A 14,753-nucleotide genomic window follows, 5' to 3' on the forward strand; every position below is an offset into this window, starting at 1 on the left:
AGTTAAAAATTGCACTCGTTTCTAATTTAAATTGCATATCATGGAGCAGCGTGTCCGCGAGTCCGACTTAGCACATTCTCGATCTGCAAAACATCACGTCATCGATCCCTTTGTCCGCCGAACAATACATATAGCCTAGAATATCATCGAGATGTCATACAAAAAGATTGTCAAAATTGAATTCTTCATCATCATCATCATCATCGTTATCATCTGACGACGCCCAACGTAGTCACATGCACACATGTAGCACACTTCCTCGCGCTCTACGGGATTGCGATTATGAGCAATGTCGTTGTGAGGTGCAACGACCGACCGTCAAGTTCTCTAGTTACCTAGCCATCGACTAAATGTACACGTTTACGTAATACAGTGTCTATGTATTATCGCCTTAAGTTCTACGAACAACAGTCTTCTCAGGATCCGATTTTTTTCGTGAGACATCACCTCGAATATTCTTCCCTTCTCTCTTTTCTTTTTCTTTTTTTTTTATTTTCTTTTTTGCTTAGGTTCAGTTCGTCGATTTTGTACCGCGAAAGTTCGTCACGTTATTACTGCGGATTTTGATTCGTCCGACAATGGCATAAAGAGTAGTCAGAGTCAATATAAGACATCTTTGTGTATTTCCTTCCTCGATAATTATGTTAATATATATGTTTGTTTCTTTTCTTGTTATATATTCTTGTTTCACGTATTATAAATTTCGCATTAATATAATGTCAAGTTTTTCTTTGAATACCTTAATTTGAATTTGTGTTCAATTCTATTAAATAATATCAAGATATTTAATTTTTTTTATATTCATACATATTATGAAGCGAGTATAAAATCATGAATGAAAAATTAAGATTAATTCTTTTTAATAAAAATTTAAATTTTCTTTCGTTTTAACTAATCTTTTGAGATATTTTTTAGTTTGTAATTTTTTTTGACAATATTTCATCAGTATTCCCACAATTTTTCTAAATTTAATTAAACTCGTTTTTTGTGTGTTTAATTTTTAAATTGTGACATTTATTATAATCATTATTTCTCCTCACTGTTGTTTTTTTTCCTATTTCTTTTTTATTTTGATTAATTTTAAATCTTACCAATCATTTTGAATTTTAAATAGTAGCCGTGATATGACAATTTCTACAAATATCAATGTTCTTTTTTTCCTCAGAGTTTTCGGAAAGGATTCATTTCCTATAAATATTTCGCTATTGCAACAGTAGCTAAAATATTTTTAAATAACTTTTCCGGCATTAGTTATTCATGAGAGTAATTTCGAGAGTAATTCGATGACTTCATTAGACCAAATAATGTTATTTTCTTAAGAGCAATTTTTTAGAAATTCATCCTAAAGCTCTTTTTTTAATGACAGTCATGGGTTCATCCATCAAAATGTGTTTAGCTTCCAGACAATCGCATCGGCAAATTTTATTTTCCACGATCTCTAGAAACCGCAATGCGCATTGAAATATTTGTTTATTTCCAAATATAATCATCGCTTATTAATATGACATCATTCGGGAATGCTCTCGAGCGTTGTTGAAGTTAGCCGTCAAATAAGCAGGCACAGTTTGTTCCGATTCTTTCTTTCCGGGAGCAACGCTTTCGATTTGCCGGCGTCCTCCGAACTGCTTCTAGCGTAGAGAGACCTGCTGATACGATGTCGGACTCCTTTGCTTAACGTACGTCCACCCTTCCTCAATGAAGCGAATCTACCGAGTGTCGACTTCTCCGGTACTTGTTCCTTCTTGTCAGCGTGAGCACAATTCAGCGTTGTAACCGTGAATTCGATATCTCGAGGTTCATAAGAGACGAATTCTTCTACCGGTTCCTCGATTGTGTCGCGATCGATCCACGTCAGTCCCATCTCGACTTTTTCCGCCAAGTCCTGCCAATGTTTTCGATTCTCCATGGTACCCTCGTAGAGTGGCAGTATCCATGGGAATGTCTCCGACATGACTTTGTAGAGCGGCAGGCAAATGACGTCGATGAAACCGACCTGCATCTGTGGTAATTCGTCCCGTCTCTCGCGATCCATCATCGCCACCGGCTGTTGGTTGAGCTGTAGACGCTCTAGATCGCCTTGATCGAAAAACTCATCGGCTACCAGCTTTGCCACGCGATGCTGCACATCCCAAGGCTTTGCTATCGCGCTCACGTCGCACGCTGTCATCATCATACCACATAGCACTGCGAAAGAACAATCAAGATTAATTAATTAGTCATATTTGAGATAAAGAAAAAATTAGGGAATAAATCAAATATGAAATAGAACATCAAAGAATCTTACGTTCTTTTTTCTCTTCGCTCTGCCAATCGAATTCACCTTCGTCGATCACCTCCATGAAACGATTCCTCTTTTTGAAGTACATCGCTAGATCGGTCGACAGGATAGCGCTTTCCACGACCTTCATCACGCGTCTATAATCCTCCATCGATAGACTTTGAAAAATATTGTTGCTGTCGGAATTTAATATCATGACACACTGATCGAAGTGATGGTGTTCCATCGTGCTGGTCGAGTACAGAATCGCCAATGGAGATTCCGTTTTCGTTTGGAATGCGTTGTTGGTGCCGCGATGGTCCAGGTCGTGACAGAGACAGGCGACCAGAAGACCGAGAATTTCCAGATCGGTCATGAATTGCTCCATTTTACCGGTCTTCAGCATCGCGAACATCGTCTGCGCGACATTTAACGCGTGCCTCCAATTATGATACTTCACTGGCCTGTCGAAAATAATTTCTACTTTCATAATCTTATTTGAAATGATGTTATTATGTACTTTAGTATCTTTAAAAATGTTATTTTAAACGATAAAACTGAATTTAGCATAATGAATGTAATTAAAAAAATCTGCAAGGTGTAAAATGAGATGGAAATATATATATTTACCTATAATTTTTCTTTACACTGAGTATCCATCTGCACAGGATGTCGTAAGGTATATGAAACTTCTGTATGAGATCGCACTGTTTGAACATCCTAATGGTAGCGCGACACGTATCTTCGTCGGTGAGATCGAAATCAATGAACGTGAAACTGTAAAGATTATATGTTTCCGCGGAGGGGATGGTGTCGGAGACGAGTCGCAGAGCATCTTCGTTGTTGGCGGTCGCGTGATAACTCAAACATTCGAGAGCCACCTTTTGCTTCGCCATCAGCTTGCATGCGGACTCGTACATTTGCGTATTGTGAATGCCGAGGCCGCAGAAGATGGCGAATGCCTCGAATATCGACACATCCGAGTCGGTGAAAGACGTACCGTTATCCTGCAAGGAATTTTTTTCACCGTTAACAATTAATCATTCGCAATGATTTTTTTATTGTAAAGAAGATAGCTTTATCTTCTTATACATATATGATATATTTATATGACATTCTTTAATGTATATTTTTTTATCTCTTTGGCAGTATTGGTATTAAAAACATGAATAATCTAATTATATTTTAAATTATATTTTTTTTTAATTTTATATAATTTTAATTTTATATAATTTTAATTTTATATAATTTTAATTTTATATAATTTTAATTGCATGTCTCTCTCTCTCTCTTTCGAAATATGCGAAAACATACGTGCATAAATTATCATTGTTTGATACTTAGCGATTTGCATATTTAAGCAACATATTTACAAAAAACCAATAACATAATAATCGCGTACATGTTATATGCAGCGTGCATATTATATTAAGGATTATTAAAGATTAAATGCAAAGTATCTATGATGCGAATTATCAACAATAGATTATAATAGATTATTCACGATTATTCTGGAGTATTATAATATTAGAAATTGAAAAGGAGATTAGTTCAAACCTTGTTGATCAATTGAGCAACTCCGATGACAATCCTCTGTCCGTTAACAATCGGCATGCACAGGATACTCCTGATAGGTTTTCTTCTGCTCTCCATTACGTCTTTCTTCAACCACGTGGCGACGTCACCAATATTGAGAATTTGACCTGTAGCGGCGACGTATCTCGCGATTTGTCCCAAAGGACTCGATAGGTCGTTGTTGCTTGGCCGATAGATCCGAGCCTCCTGCGTTTCGTTTTCCATCTCGAAGACCATAGTGAATTTTGTATCTTCGGTCAATGTCTGAGGAAAACGAAGATAATATAAAAAAAATGATCGAGCAACATATTTCAATCGTTAACTTCATTTTTATATCTCTTTAATGCTGTTTTTTCAAGTAACATTATTCTCAAATTACTTGATATGAATATTTTCTAGACTTAATAATTTTAATTAATTGAAATTTATTTTCTGCTGTTAGGAAAATTCAATTCTCAAATAAATTTGATTAACGTGACGCAAATAAATCGAAGGAACGATGAAATATCGGTTTACTTCATCGGAGAGTGCTGAAAAACAATTGCACATTTTGATTTATATTTGATTTATATTTATATTTGTAAAATCGATCGGATCACTTACGTGCTGTTGAAAAATGTCCTCCATGTCGATATTGTTGCTCTGAGCCGCCAGGAAAGAGAAAAAGATCATCAGACTTACGAATTCGAGTAACACGTGACGGTGCCACTCACCTCTCTTCTCGACAACGGCTTTCTGCTCTCTTGCACCGATTTCCCGGGCCGCTCGACGATTTTCTCGAGATGCCCCTAAAATATGAGACTTTGCATCTCTTATTGTGCTTTTAATAGCCACGCGAGCCACGCGTTTGGTTAATCGAATATTCAGCTAATTGAACGCGTCTGTCTGTTTTCGATACACGTAGTTAATTTCGTTCTCTAGATTTTCCATGGTGACTTATCATGGAATTTCAAATTTCAATTCAACAATGACGTATATTCCACAAGGATTTAAAATCTCTCTTATACTGAGAAAAAAATCTGGTTGCATTAATTAAAAATCTGATAGATTCAACCAGTATGTCTGTTGGAAAATGGACGAATCAGAATTCTTTTAGAAATTATCAAATGAGTATGATTAATTTCTTCCTGTTAAATTTACCAAATTTTTTTGGTAATAAACTTACAACAAAAATGGCATCACATGTGTATCCATGATGTCCGTGTTTAGTTAATATAACAAGAAGTTTTATAATTCCAACTAGAAAATACTAACCAAATTCTTGTAGTAAAATCTAAACGTTTTAGTTATAAGAAATTGAGTCTTATTATGATAACTAGAAATTCTGCTTGGTTTAACCAAAATGCTTTCTATCAGATACAGATCTTGTTGGTCCAATCAAACGATTTTTCTCAGTGTACTAATGGAAAACACACTTACTGCTTCACCGCAATCCAAATCGAGCAAATAAACAGCACATCTCTCACATTTGAGGAGCTCCTTCGCTTCGGTCATGATCTTTGTAACGAGACACTCAAGATTGTTCTGCTCCTCGAATATGTTTCTCGCCAGATTGAGGAGGATTTGATTGCGCCGGTATTCTTGCACGGACAGCTCGAACAATTGCGCGTTTTGTATGCCGATACCGCAGAACGTGAGGTATCTATGACAATCGATACGTTAGATAAAATTAGATGCGCGATTGTATTAATAAACGTATCGATCGCGCGCGGCGCCGATTATAATTGCGTACTAGGCAATTACAACATAGTCTTGTAACTGGCCTTGCATCATTATGTAACAAGTTAATGCTTTCGCTCTAAACGAGTCTGCTTAAGCATCCGATATACTTATTATTACAAGTACGATTACATATTTTCTTCACATATTTTCTACAGTAAATTTCGCCTCTCTTATACTTACCTTTGAAACACCTCGACATCTCTGTCAGTAAATTCGTTGTTGCCGTTTGTCTTATTGATGATTTGAGCGACTCCGATGACATCGCCTTCATAATTGCAGATCGGCATCGATAGGATCAACGTCGTTTTATATCCGGTGCGCATGTCGATGGCGCTGTTGAATCTCGGATCCTGATAAATGTCAACAGAATAATCCATTTTAATCTCAACAACATCGAAGGCGTAAGACTCATCGTCGATTAATTGGCCGTTAAACGGAATTATTCAGAGAATTAATTGCGATTATTTTTTATCGCTTGTAATAATTTTAACGTCGTAAGATTAAATCAAAAGGCTTCAGTGGCTCGGGGCGAATCGATAAAACCGGAGGGCACGTATAAGATGTAAGAAACCTTATAAGCATCCTTGATGTTGATAATCTCTTTGGTTTGCGCCACGTAACCGGCGATACCGACTCCGAACGGTATTTTGATCTCCTCGTTCTTCGCCCGTTGAACGGCTTCCTCGAGCTCGGTGTCTTGCCTGACATCAAACAATTTTGCCACGAGATACCGATCTTCCAGAGGTCCCTTCGCTAGAAATAGACTGCCGCGATCGGCATGAGTAAGTAGGCCGACATTCACCAAGATCTTATGGCATAGGATGTTTATATCCAGCTCGTTTGCAACATCTCTTATCAACTCCATGAACAGATCGCTCTCGTCAAGCTTGCCAAGTTCCTCGCGACGACCCATCAGCGAGCTATGAGTCCTAGAAGAGATGATAGTACATGATTCTAATTGCAAAACGACGCCATAGAGAAAATTTTAAAAATTTTAAATGAAATAATGGGCATTATTTAGTATTACAAAATTCAAAAAAATTTTGTAATACTAAACAACGCCCATTATTTCATTTAAATATGTATGAAAAAAATGTAGGCAATATATAACAATTTATTTTAATATAATACGATTTAATTGTGTAATATGAAGGTATGATACTACGATACGTTATTTCGTTATTATTACACGGGTTACCTATTGGGGCTCCTGCTGCGCTTCGCAGGTGAGCTCGAGGCCAACCATGTTTGAAAGAGATCGGATGTAACGCTGTTGCGTTTCCCACGATTGAGAAGACTTTCCTCTTGTTGTACTCGCGGGACCCTTGGTGTTATCGTTTGCATGCTATTGTTTGCACACGTATTCTGCAATCGTTGCCGAAGTTGGACGCTCGCTTTCTCCCGCAGCCACGTTTCGGCTAGAGCGGGATTCGCCTCCAGATATCTTTGTCATTCAAAAATTTGATTATATAATGCACGCGAAAACTTATATGTGCAAATTTCCATACGTAAAACTTTATTAATGTCAAGTTCAATGAATCTTTTTATTTTATTTTTTTAAATATAACATTAATGATAATAAATATGTCTGCATAAATAATTAAAAAAATAAAATAATTTGAAATAATTCATTAAATCTAATATATGGACAACGTTTAAATGTGTTTTTAATGTTAAATTTTTTTTAGAAAGCTTTAAAAATAATTAATTTAATAATATTGTCGTTTGTTGGGAGGGGGGGGACTAAAGAAGTTAATATGAATTAATTACCTTCCAACTCTATCCATAGTGAGGTTGTCATCCTCATCGTACTCGTGTATAGTATCCTGACAGCTGACTTTCTTACTTTTGCACAGCTTAGCGATCTCAACCTCTTTCATGTCAGTCTTTGTACTTGTACTTAGAGATATTTTTGATTTTGGTCGCGCAGACATTCTTAATTTTCCGGGACTATCATCGATGGAATCGATGTTTTCCAATTGCTCAGGATTGGAGGAGCGCACTAAAGGACAGTCGTTTTTCTCCGGCGTCCTATCGGACACCGGTTTCGTAGAGATCTTCATCGTTTCGAAATTTTCGAGATTGTTGTTATGATTTGCCTACAAAAAATATTATAACAAAATTATCTGTTTATATACTATAATATTTATTTTTTAATCTTATCTTTGATATATAGCTGACGATATAGTTTACGATATAAGAAATAAGAAATATTTAAAAATTGAATTTAATATTGGCTTATGTTGTTACTTTGTGAGCAGAACTCGCGGTTATATTTTTCAAAAATAATTTCAAAGATATTTACATATTAGTTCTTTAATTATTCTTTTTCTTTAATTATTTGGATATTATTATTTAAACATATATAATTTTTAATTTTTTTATATATCAGAGCTCTTTTTTATGAGATTTACATATTTCTTAAAAAAAATAAATATTTTTTGAATTATTTTTCTATAAAATACGTATCTAAAGCAGTACTTCAACATTTCTTTTTATATGTTTTTTTTTTAAATTATTAATATTCGTTAAAATATTCGGACTGCTTCACAAAGTATTCTTGATTTATTTAAATATTATTAAAAATTGTATAATTATGACGACAAAAAAGATTAATGCTACTTGTTTAATTACTTCCGTGTCGGCAGTCTCTGACAATTCATCATCCACTTCGTCTTCCGCTTCCATATCACCTTGAGCTTAATGTTATATGCATCGAGCGTAATAGGAACGTTTAGTTATGTCTGTCGCGAGAGCCGTGCTAAAGTGAAGAAGCTTCACATCTCATCATTTTCCGTCGTTAACTTTGCGGGTCCCGAAAATTCGTATCTGAAAAAAAATTCGCGATTTCTGCGTGACGCGAAATCTCTTTCTTCGATTATATTTCATTATTATATATATTTTATTTTATGAGCTCGTGATGTTTTTTTCTTCCTTTCTTTGTGATTTATCAGCAGACAAAAATAAATCGAATAACGAGAATTAGATTAATTTAAATAAACAATTCGCAATATTACACGCGTCAACAAAGATTCAGCCACATGATTGTCACTGTTATAGCGCAAAGCCGCTATAACGCTTTATTTATAGACGAATGCTCTTTAATTCGTATCGGTTTTTAATATATGAATATGTATACAGAGTGATAGTAAAGTAAAGAATTAAACCTTTCATATTATCGTTTTGCGTTTGATTAACATAATTTACGCTGATGTAATTCGCGATTTCTCGAATTGCTGTAACGACTGTTAGAAAATGTTTGAGGACCTCATGATACGTGAATGTTTAGGATGTCGTTAACAAATTTCAAGGGCCCAAAGGGCGATTACATAAATTTCATATTTCATGTACGACTCGTGTAATTCGCGTACGCTGGGACTCTTTTCCCTCCCTCATTAATTCTTCCCCTCGCGCGTTTTCTTTTTTACTTCGTCCTCTCTCGCGGGGGAGAGCAGGGGGCGGCAGGGGGAGGGGGATCGAAGGCAACGACCCACCGGGGAAATCCACGTCTAATCACTGAATTATGAAATTATGCGATTCAATATTCATGAAGAAGCCGCCCAGCCGCCGCCGTCGTCTGCTATTCTCAACGAGAATAACCGCTTCGCATTAAGTCCCTTGTTAATATGTTTCCTGTCGATGATTATCCTTCCCGCGCGCATCTCTCGCTGTCGTGACTCCGACATTTTACCCGCTAAATTGGAACCGAGACTGCGGATAATTGGAATGTCATGCGTAGATATGTAATATTGCGAATGTATTATTACATTCAAGCACATCGTGCAGTATATCATGATTATTTTTTTTATGAAATGCGTCGCATGTATCATATTACGATAAATAAAGTTATATGTTATCGTTATTTTTATAATTAAAGCACGTACTATCGAACGTGCCTTGAATTTATACTATTATTTTACTGAATTTTTGAAAAACAAAAATATATGTTTTTATATGTGATATATAAACAGGTATTTCTTAAATTATATTTAAAATTATATTTAAATGACGAATAAGGCACGTTTCGTAGCTTATTTGCGTCATAAAGTTGGATCTAATAAAAGCCCTTTACCTCTAGTAACTTATAACTCTCGAAAGCTATTAGTGGATCACATGTTACAATGTATAGCTCATTTATTCGATATGGTATGTTTATACATTTAATATCATTATATTTAAAAGGACCATTTTCTCAAATTAATGTCGCAAAAAATATAAATATACATGCATGTAATATTTTCTAGATATATTACATATTTTCTTGTTATACATTTCATACATTTAAGAATTTGCGAGGAAGAAATCTTTGGTGCGCGAATTTGATTGCTTACTTACACGCTACCAAGAGTAAATACGCCAACTCGATCAGCGCAAACACAGCCACCTGCATTGCTCACCTGCGGTAAATCGTTCGCGAGGATCGTCTTATAAATGCAGCACACCCGCGTGTCTGGCCCGAAATAGCCATCACTCCTGCAAAATGTCACTCGTAGTTTCTCGCACGTGAAAGCTCTCCCTTCACGTACAACCGGGAGTCCTTCGTCGACAATTACGGATCCATCCAAGGGACATTATTTCATCAGACTACAACCACTTTCCCAGAGAAATCCGTCACTATTTATCTTTAAAATAAGCGTCATCGAACGTACGAAAGTACACACGAGTCGCACATTTTATTCATTTTTATTTTTAATTTTTTCTTGATATTAGACATACCCTTGTCACTGCGTCAACATCCTTCTTTGCAAGCGTGTGTCAGAGATGACTGTTTATTACGTCGACTATTTGTTTGTTACGTTTTCCTCGTCGCATCCGTCGCGAACGCAACGTGCTTCCGAAAGCGTTCAATCGCGATCGACCGAACGGAAGCTCGTCGAATGAAAGTGCGACCGCCGTTTAGAGAAATTCGGAGATGCGAAACGTCGCCGCGCGATCACGCAGACGCATACTCGTGACTCGCGTATTTTTTTTCACGTTCAAGTTCGTCGCCGTTCGATATATCCGTCACGGCGTGTTCTCCATCGTCCTTCTATCGCGTCGCTTTTGCCATCGCAAGTTTTCACGCTCGACGACAGACGCAATCGATTTGTGCTTTTCTTACTTCATTGCATTATTTTTCGCATTAATTATAATTTCTTTGCTATATCATTTTGCTCTTTTCAGCGTATTAAACTGATCGACCGATTAGAACCCCTCTATATCATCATCCTCGTCAAAATAGCCATAGGATCGTCGCGATCACGCGTGATCGATGAGCTTTAAACGGGAGGATCTCCGGTCGCTTCCGGGAGCGAGATCATCGCCTCCTCCGCACGCGGCTTCGATCGTCCCCACGTCGTCGGCCTCGCAAATAGAAAAGCCCTTCCCCCGCGCCTTCCCCACGAGTTATTTATCGTAGAATCGCTCCGATCTCTCGCGCGGAACGGAATCAACGCGCGATCATCAGCTCGAAACCGCATCGACCGGTACATCTTCCTCGCGAACTCGTCTTCCTCATCCTTCTCCTTCTCGCGACAGAACCACTTCTCGCGCAAGAGAGACGAGGCTTCTAGATCTTCGCACTGGTTGGCTGGCAATCGACGTCTAGCGACAAGTCGAGGAGATCTCTTCGATTAGCTCGACGGGGCAAACGACTCACGACATCATCCCCTCGAAGAATCAGCCCGTCTTGTTAATGTCACGATTCAAGATCAGCTCGCAAACACCCTCCGCAACTTGCATCCGCTCGAGACACCACTCGATCTTCATTCTAATTTCAGGAGACTCGTCCCGACACCCCGGGAAGGATTCGACAGAAACCGGGAGTCCGGGACGATCACGCAGCACTAATCGCGTGACGGCTGCGTCTCGCGCCGGGACGCGACACGATGGTCGGCGAGGACGTCGAATGGCGTGCGGACCGATCGAAAGCTCCGAGCTTACTGAAGTCTTCCTCTCGGGTCAGGCGGACGCGGGTAGGTTCGAGGAGGAGAGCGGCGCGGCTGGCTACGCGTTCGAGCCTCCCACGGTTTCTCTTCTCCGCGCGCGTCGTCCGTCGATCGTCTTGGGGTGTACTATCGTCGCATCGAACGCTCATCCGAGTGTTATCCCCGCGATCATACTCCCGTGTACTCCGTACATCTCTCTATTAGGACACGTGACGTTTATCGTGGTGCGAGTGCTACGTACTCGCGAATTATCTCCCTCGTGCATTCGGCACTCTCGGCGAGACGCACACCAACGCTCATCGTCTTCGTGGTAAGGTGGCCACGCTCGATGTGCGCGTGTGCGCGGATGCTCACGGACGCTTATCTCCCGCAGCTGGTGTGGGTGAAGCTGCGCGCGCGCGCGTACATTACGCGTGTATGTACATCTCCGTCGGGTGTATGTGTGTGTGCGCGCACGTGCGGCAGGAATACCGAGGAGACGTCTTCTCTCTCTCGCGCGCGTTCTCAACCCTCCGGGAAAGATCGATAACGGCCGGCGGAGAGCGAGTATCCCGGACAAGCAGGCACGCAGACAGGCAGGCAGGCAGGCAGTCAGGCAGTCAGGCAGTCAGGCAGTCAGGCAGGCAGGCAGGCGAACAGGCCAGACGCAGGCAGCATCCCCTGCCGCCCGCGCGCGACAGATTTTCGGCTTCGGAATTTCGCGAGCGCCGGCCGGCGAGGCTGATGCCGATGATGCCGCGCTCGATCGATCGACCCGCTTCCTTCTCTCGCTTACCCGCGCGCGCTTCGCGGAAGCTAACGAGCGCGGATACCCCGATAATCGAACACCTGTGCCTAATGCGTAAATCGAGAAATTTGCAACGAGTATCGACGTTTATTAATGCGATAGTGGTGGATTTCAACCCTCCGACATTGACGAGGACGAGCCCTCGAATGATATTTTTGTAAAATTCAACTGCAGTTGCCGCAGCCACTCGATATCATCGAGTATTGATATTGGAGTGTCAAAATTAATGAGATACTTCTTTACACACGTGTATGCCCTTTGATATTCGACGTAATCATTGGCCACAGATCCTTTGTAATGGCCTCTTAAATGTTGATTCTTTTTTTTATTAAGCGAGAGGCGATTCTTAGGTTCTCGATCTTGCGTTTACGATGGACATATTGATGAAAATTTCTAATATCGTAAAGAGTATATGAAAAATAAGGAAAATTAGAAAGAAATTCTCAAAATCTATTTTAATAGATATGAATTGACAGTTAAAAGTAAATTACGTAAATTACGAACTTTTAATTAGTTCTGCTATTGTCGACAAAATAAGCAGCATTGGTATGTTCTTTGTACTTGCATCGACTATTGTGTCTTCGTCGCTCTTGGTATCGTATAATCATCCGGTATTACACGTGAAGCCCTTAGCAATGCTAATTGGCAATCGTTTCGCGTTAATATTCCATGTTTCATTATGCAACACACGTATATTGCACAAAAGTAAAATCGAATTATGTCAATGTTTCATATAAGGTGTGTGTCGCACATTTTTCTCTATACATTCTTCAAGATGTAATTGCTGTTTTTACCTTTTTTTCAATTGCAAAAAATAAATTAGAATTATTACCGGATAAAGCATCATAACTTTCAACTTATTAGACACTTTGATAAAAAGCTTTCTAATTAACTTTGTGCCGATGACTTTGCACTAAAAGATCAAAATTATCTTTTGCAATTAAATATTAATTTCTAGTTTTTAAATATTAATACATTTTTTATCTCTTATATACTTTAATCTAGATTTCTCATCAAAATTTATCTGAGGAAATATAATATTTATGCATTGTTCGAAAATTCAAACAATAATTACGAGAAAATGCATGCTTTTCACACTCGGCGTAATCCTTTTTCAAACAATAATGATATGCTAATCGAAAAAATAAATATTCTTTCTTAAAGCGATTTTGCATAAAATGTAATAAAGATTATGCAGTTAACACTGTTTGCATAGTCTGGCTTCTCATCAACATTATTATCATTATTATTATTATCATATTTATTATTATTATTATTATTACCTGTAAATTAAAATTTTTATTCTCGCAAAGAGAGAGAGAGAGAGAGAGAGAGAGAGAGATTTTAAGATAATTAACGAAATATATCTTGCTTCTTTAAAATGAAAATAGATCGAGCCAACGATGTTTTGACGTTACGTTTTACAAGTTTGTTATGACGAGATCTGTATGACGTAATGTCGTCGTCGAAATCCATGTGGTTATGTATATCCATTTATACGGAATGAGAAACTAAATTACGCGTTTCTATGTTTACTTCTATGTTTCCGTTTCTCGAGATATTTTTTGAAACAATGTCGGCGATTGACTGTCTCGATTTAAAGCGCGAGTCGTTGCGCATAACAGACACCCCGAGGTCATCTGTTATAAATCTGTTTTTGTTTTTCCCTTTTTATTATCCACGTAGTTTGTCTGTAATTTGATTTTAATTTGGATTTTAATTTTCTTTGTAATATACGGAATTAATACAACGAGATTGCTCTCCGTCACGTTATGGAAATCAATAGATGACACGAATAAAGGCTCGACAAAGAGTTTCCCTTACAAGAATTTGCAAAATCTAATTATTACTTGTAAAATTATATCAAGATATTTTCTATTACTTTTTATATTAAAATAAAAAGATTGCTTTGTCTTTGTTTCGCGACAACATTATATAATTTAAAAGTCAGATTTAATATAGCGAAAACACTTTGTAATACGACTGCAAGTGCGCACAAGAAGAATAAATGAATAAAAATATAAAAAAACATTCTTTACTTTAGATCTAATGTCGCTTTCATTTTTCAAACGTAGACTTACAATTTTAACTATGTGCTTGTTTATTGACGATTAACTCCTGCGTTATCTGAAAACCTACTTACATACTTATTTTATTTTTTATGTTTTTACGAAGACAAAAGGAGATTTTTTCACTTATCTTATACTTATTTTTCCTTTTTTTGAAAAAAGTGAATTTTAATTTAAGAATAAAGATTTAAGCAAACCAGTTTACGTAAAAACAAACAAAAGAAAATTAAAATTTTAATTAAAATTCGCAATTTTAAAGTAAAAATAATGTTGACGTACAAGATTCGTTATTAAAGATGTAATTGTTTTTTGAAAAATTCACACATTTTATCTAAAAACGCAAGATTTTCCTGGATTACAACAGAATGATGATTCACTCATTTTGAACAAATGAAACATAATACGCATCTTGCGTC

At 37.6% G+C, this 14,753-nt stretch overlaps 1 protein-coding gene across 2 annotated transcripts; it reads right to left on the reverse strand.

Annotated features, from left to right (window-relative positions):
• Positions 1–1,123: 1,123 nt before the first annotated feature.
• On the reverse strand, positions 1,124–11,851 carry LOC105252838 (cGMP-specific 3',5'-cyclic phosphodiesterase). Of its 2 annotated transcripts, none has more exons than XM_011260434.3 (13): positions 9,952–11,851; positions 8,189–8,383; positions 7,325–7,653; positions 6,753–6,998; positions 6,126–6,483; positions 5,735–5,904; positions 5,252–5,474; positions 4,546–4,620; positions 4,436–4,474; positions 3,815–4,096; positions 2,888–3,264; positions 2,285–2,721; positions 1,124–2,184 (listed from the first exon to the last, which is right to left on the reverse strand). In XM_011260434.3, the coding sequence occupies exons 2-13, from the start codon at positions 8,240–8,242 to the stop codon at positions 1,547–1,549; spliced, it is 3,228 nt and encodes a 1,075-aa protein (XP_011258736.1). In that variant the 5' UTR covers positions 8,243–8,383; positions 9,952–11,851; the 3' UTR covers positions 1,124–1,546. The 2 variants fall into 2 exon arrangements, with proteins under 2 accessions (XP_011258736.1, XP_019883579.1); XM_020028020.2 differs by having other exon boundaries at positions 9,890–11,851.
• Between the last annotated feature and the right edge of the window lie 2,902 nt (positions 11,852–14,753).

This window comes from Camponotus floridanus, unplaced genomic scaffold, assembly GCF_003227725.1.
Source record: "Camponotus floridanus strain SB8 unplaced genomic scaffold, Cflo_v7.5 scaffold1, whole genome shotgun sequence".
Taxonomy (NCBI): Eukaryota; Metazoa; Arthropoda; class Insecta; order Hymenoptera; family Formicidae; genus Camponotus; species Camponotus floridanus.

Excerpts from the sequence above, each read along its gene's own strand:
- LOC105252838 (XM_011260434.3), bottom strand. The coding sequence starts at position 8,242 with ATGGAAGCGGAAGACGAAGTGGATGATGAATTGTCAGAGACTGCCGAC. Across the intron at positions 5,905-6,125 it reads ACATCAAGGATGCTTATAAG|GATCCGAGATTCAACAGCGC; the intron begins GTTTCTTACATC and ends GACATTTATCAG. Across the intron at positions 2,185-2,284 it reads GAGCGAAGAGAAAAAAGAAC|TGCTATGTGGTATGATGATG; the intron begins GTAAGATTCTTT and ends GTTCTTTCGCAG.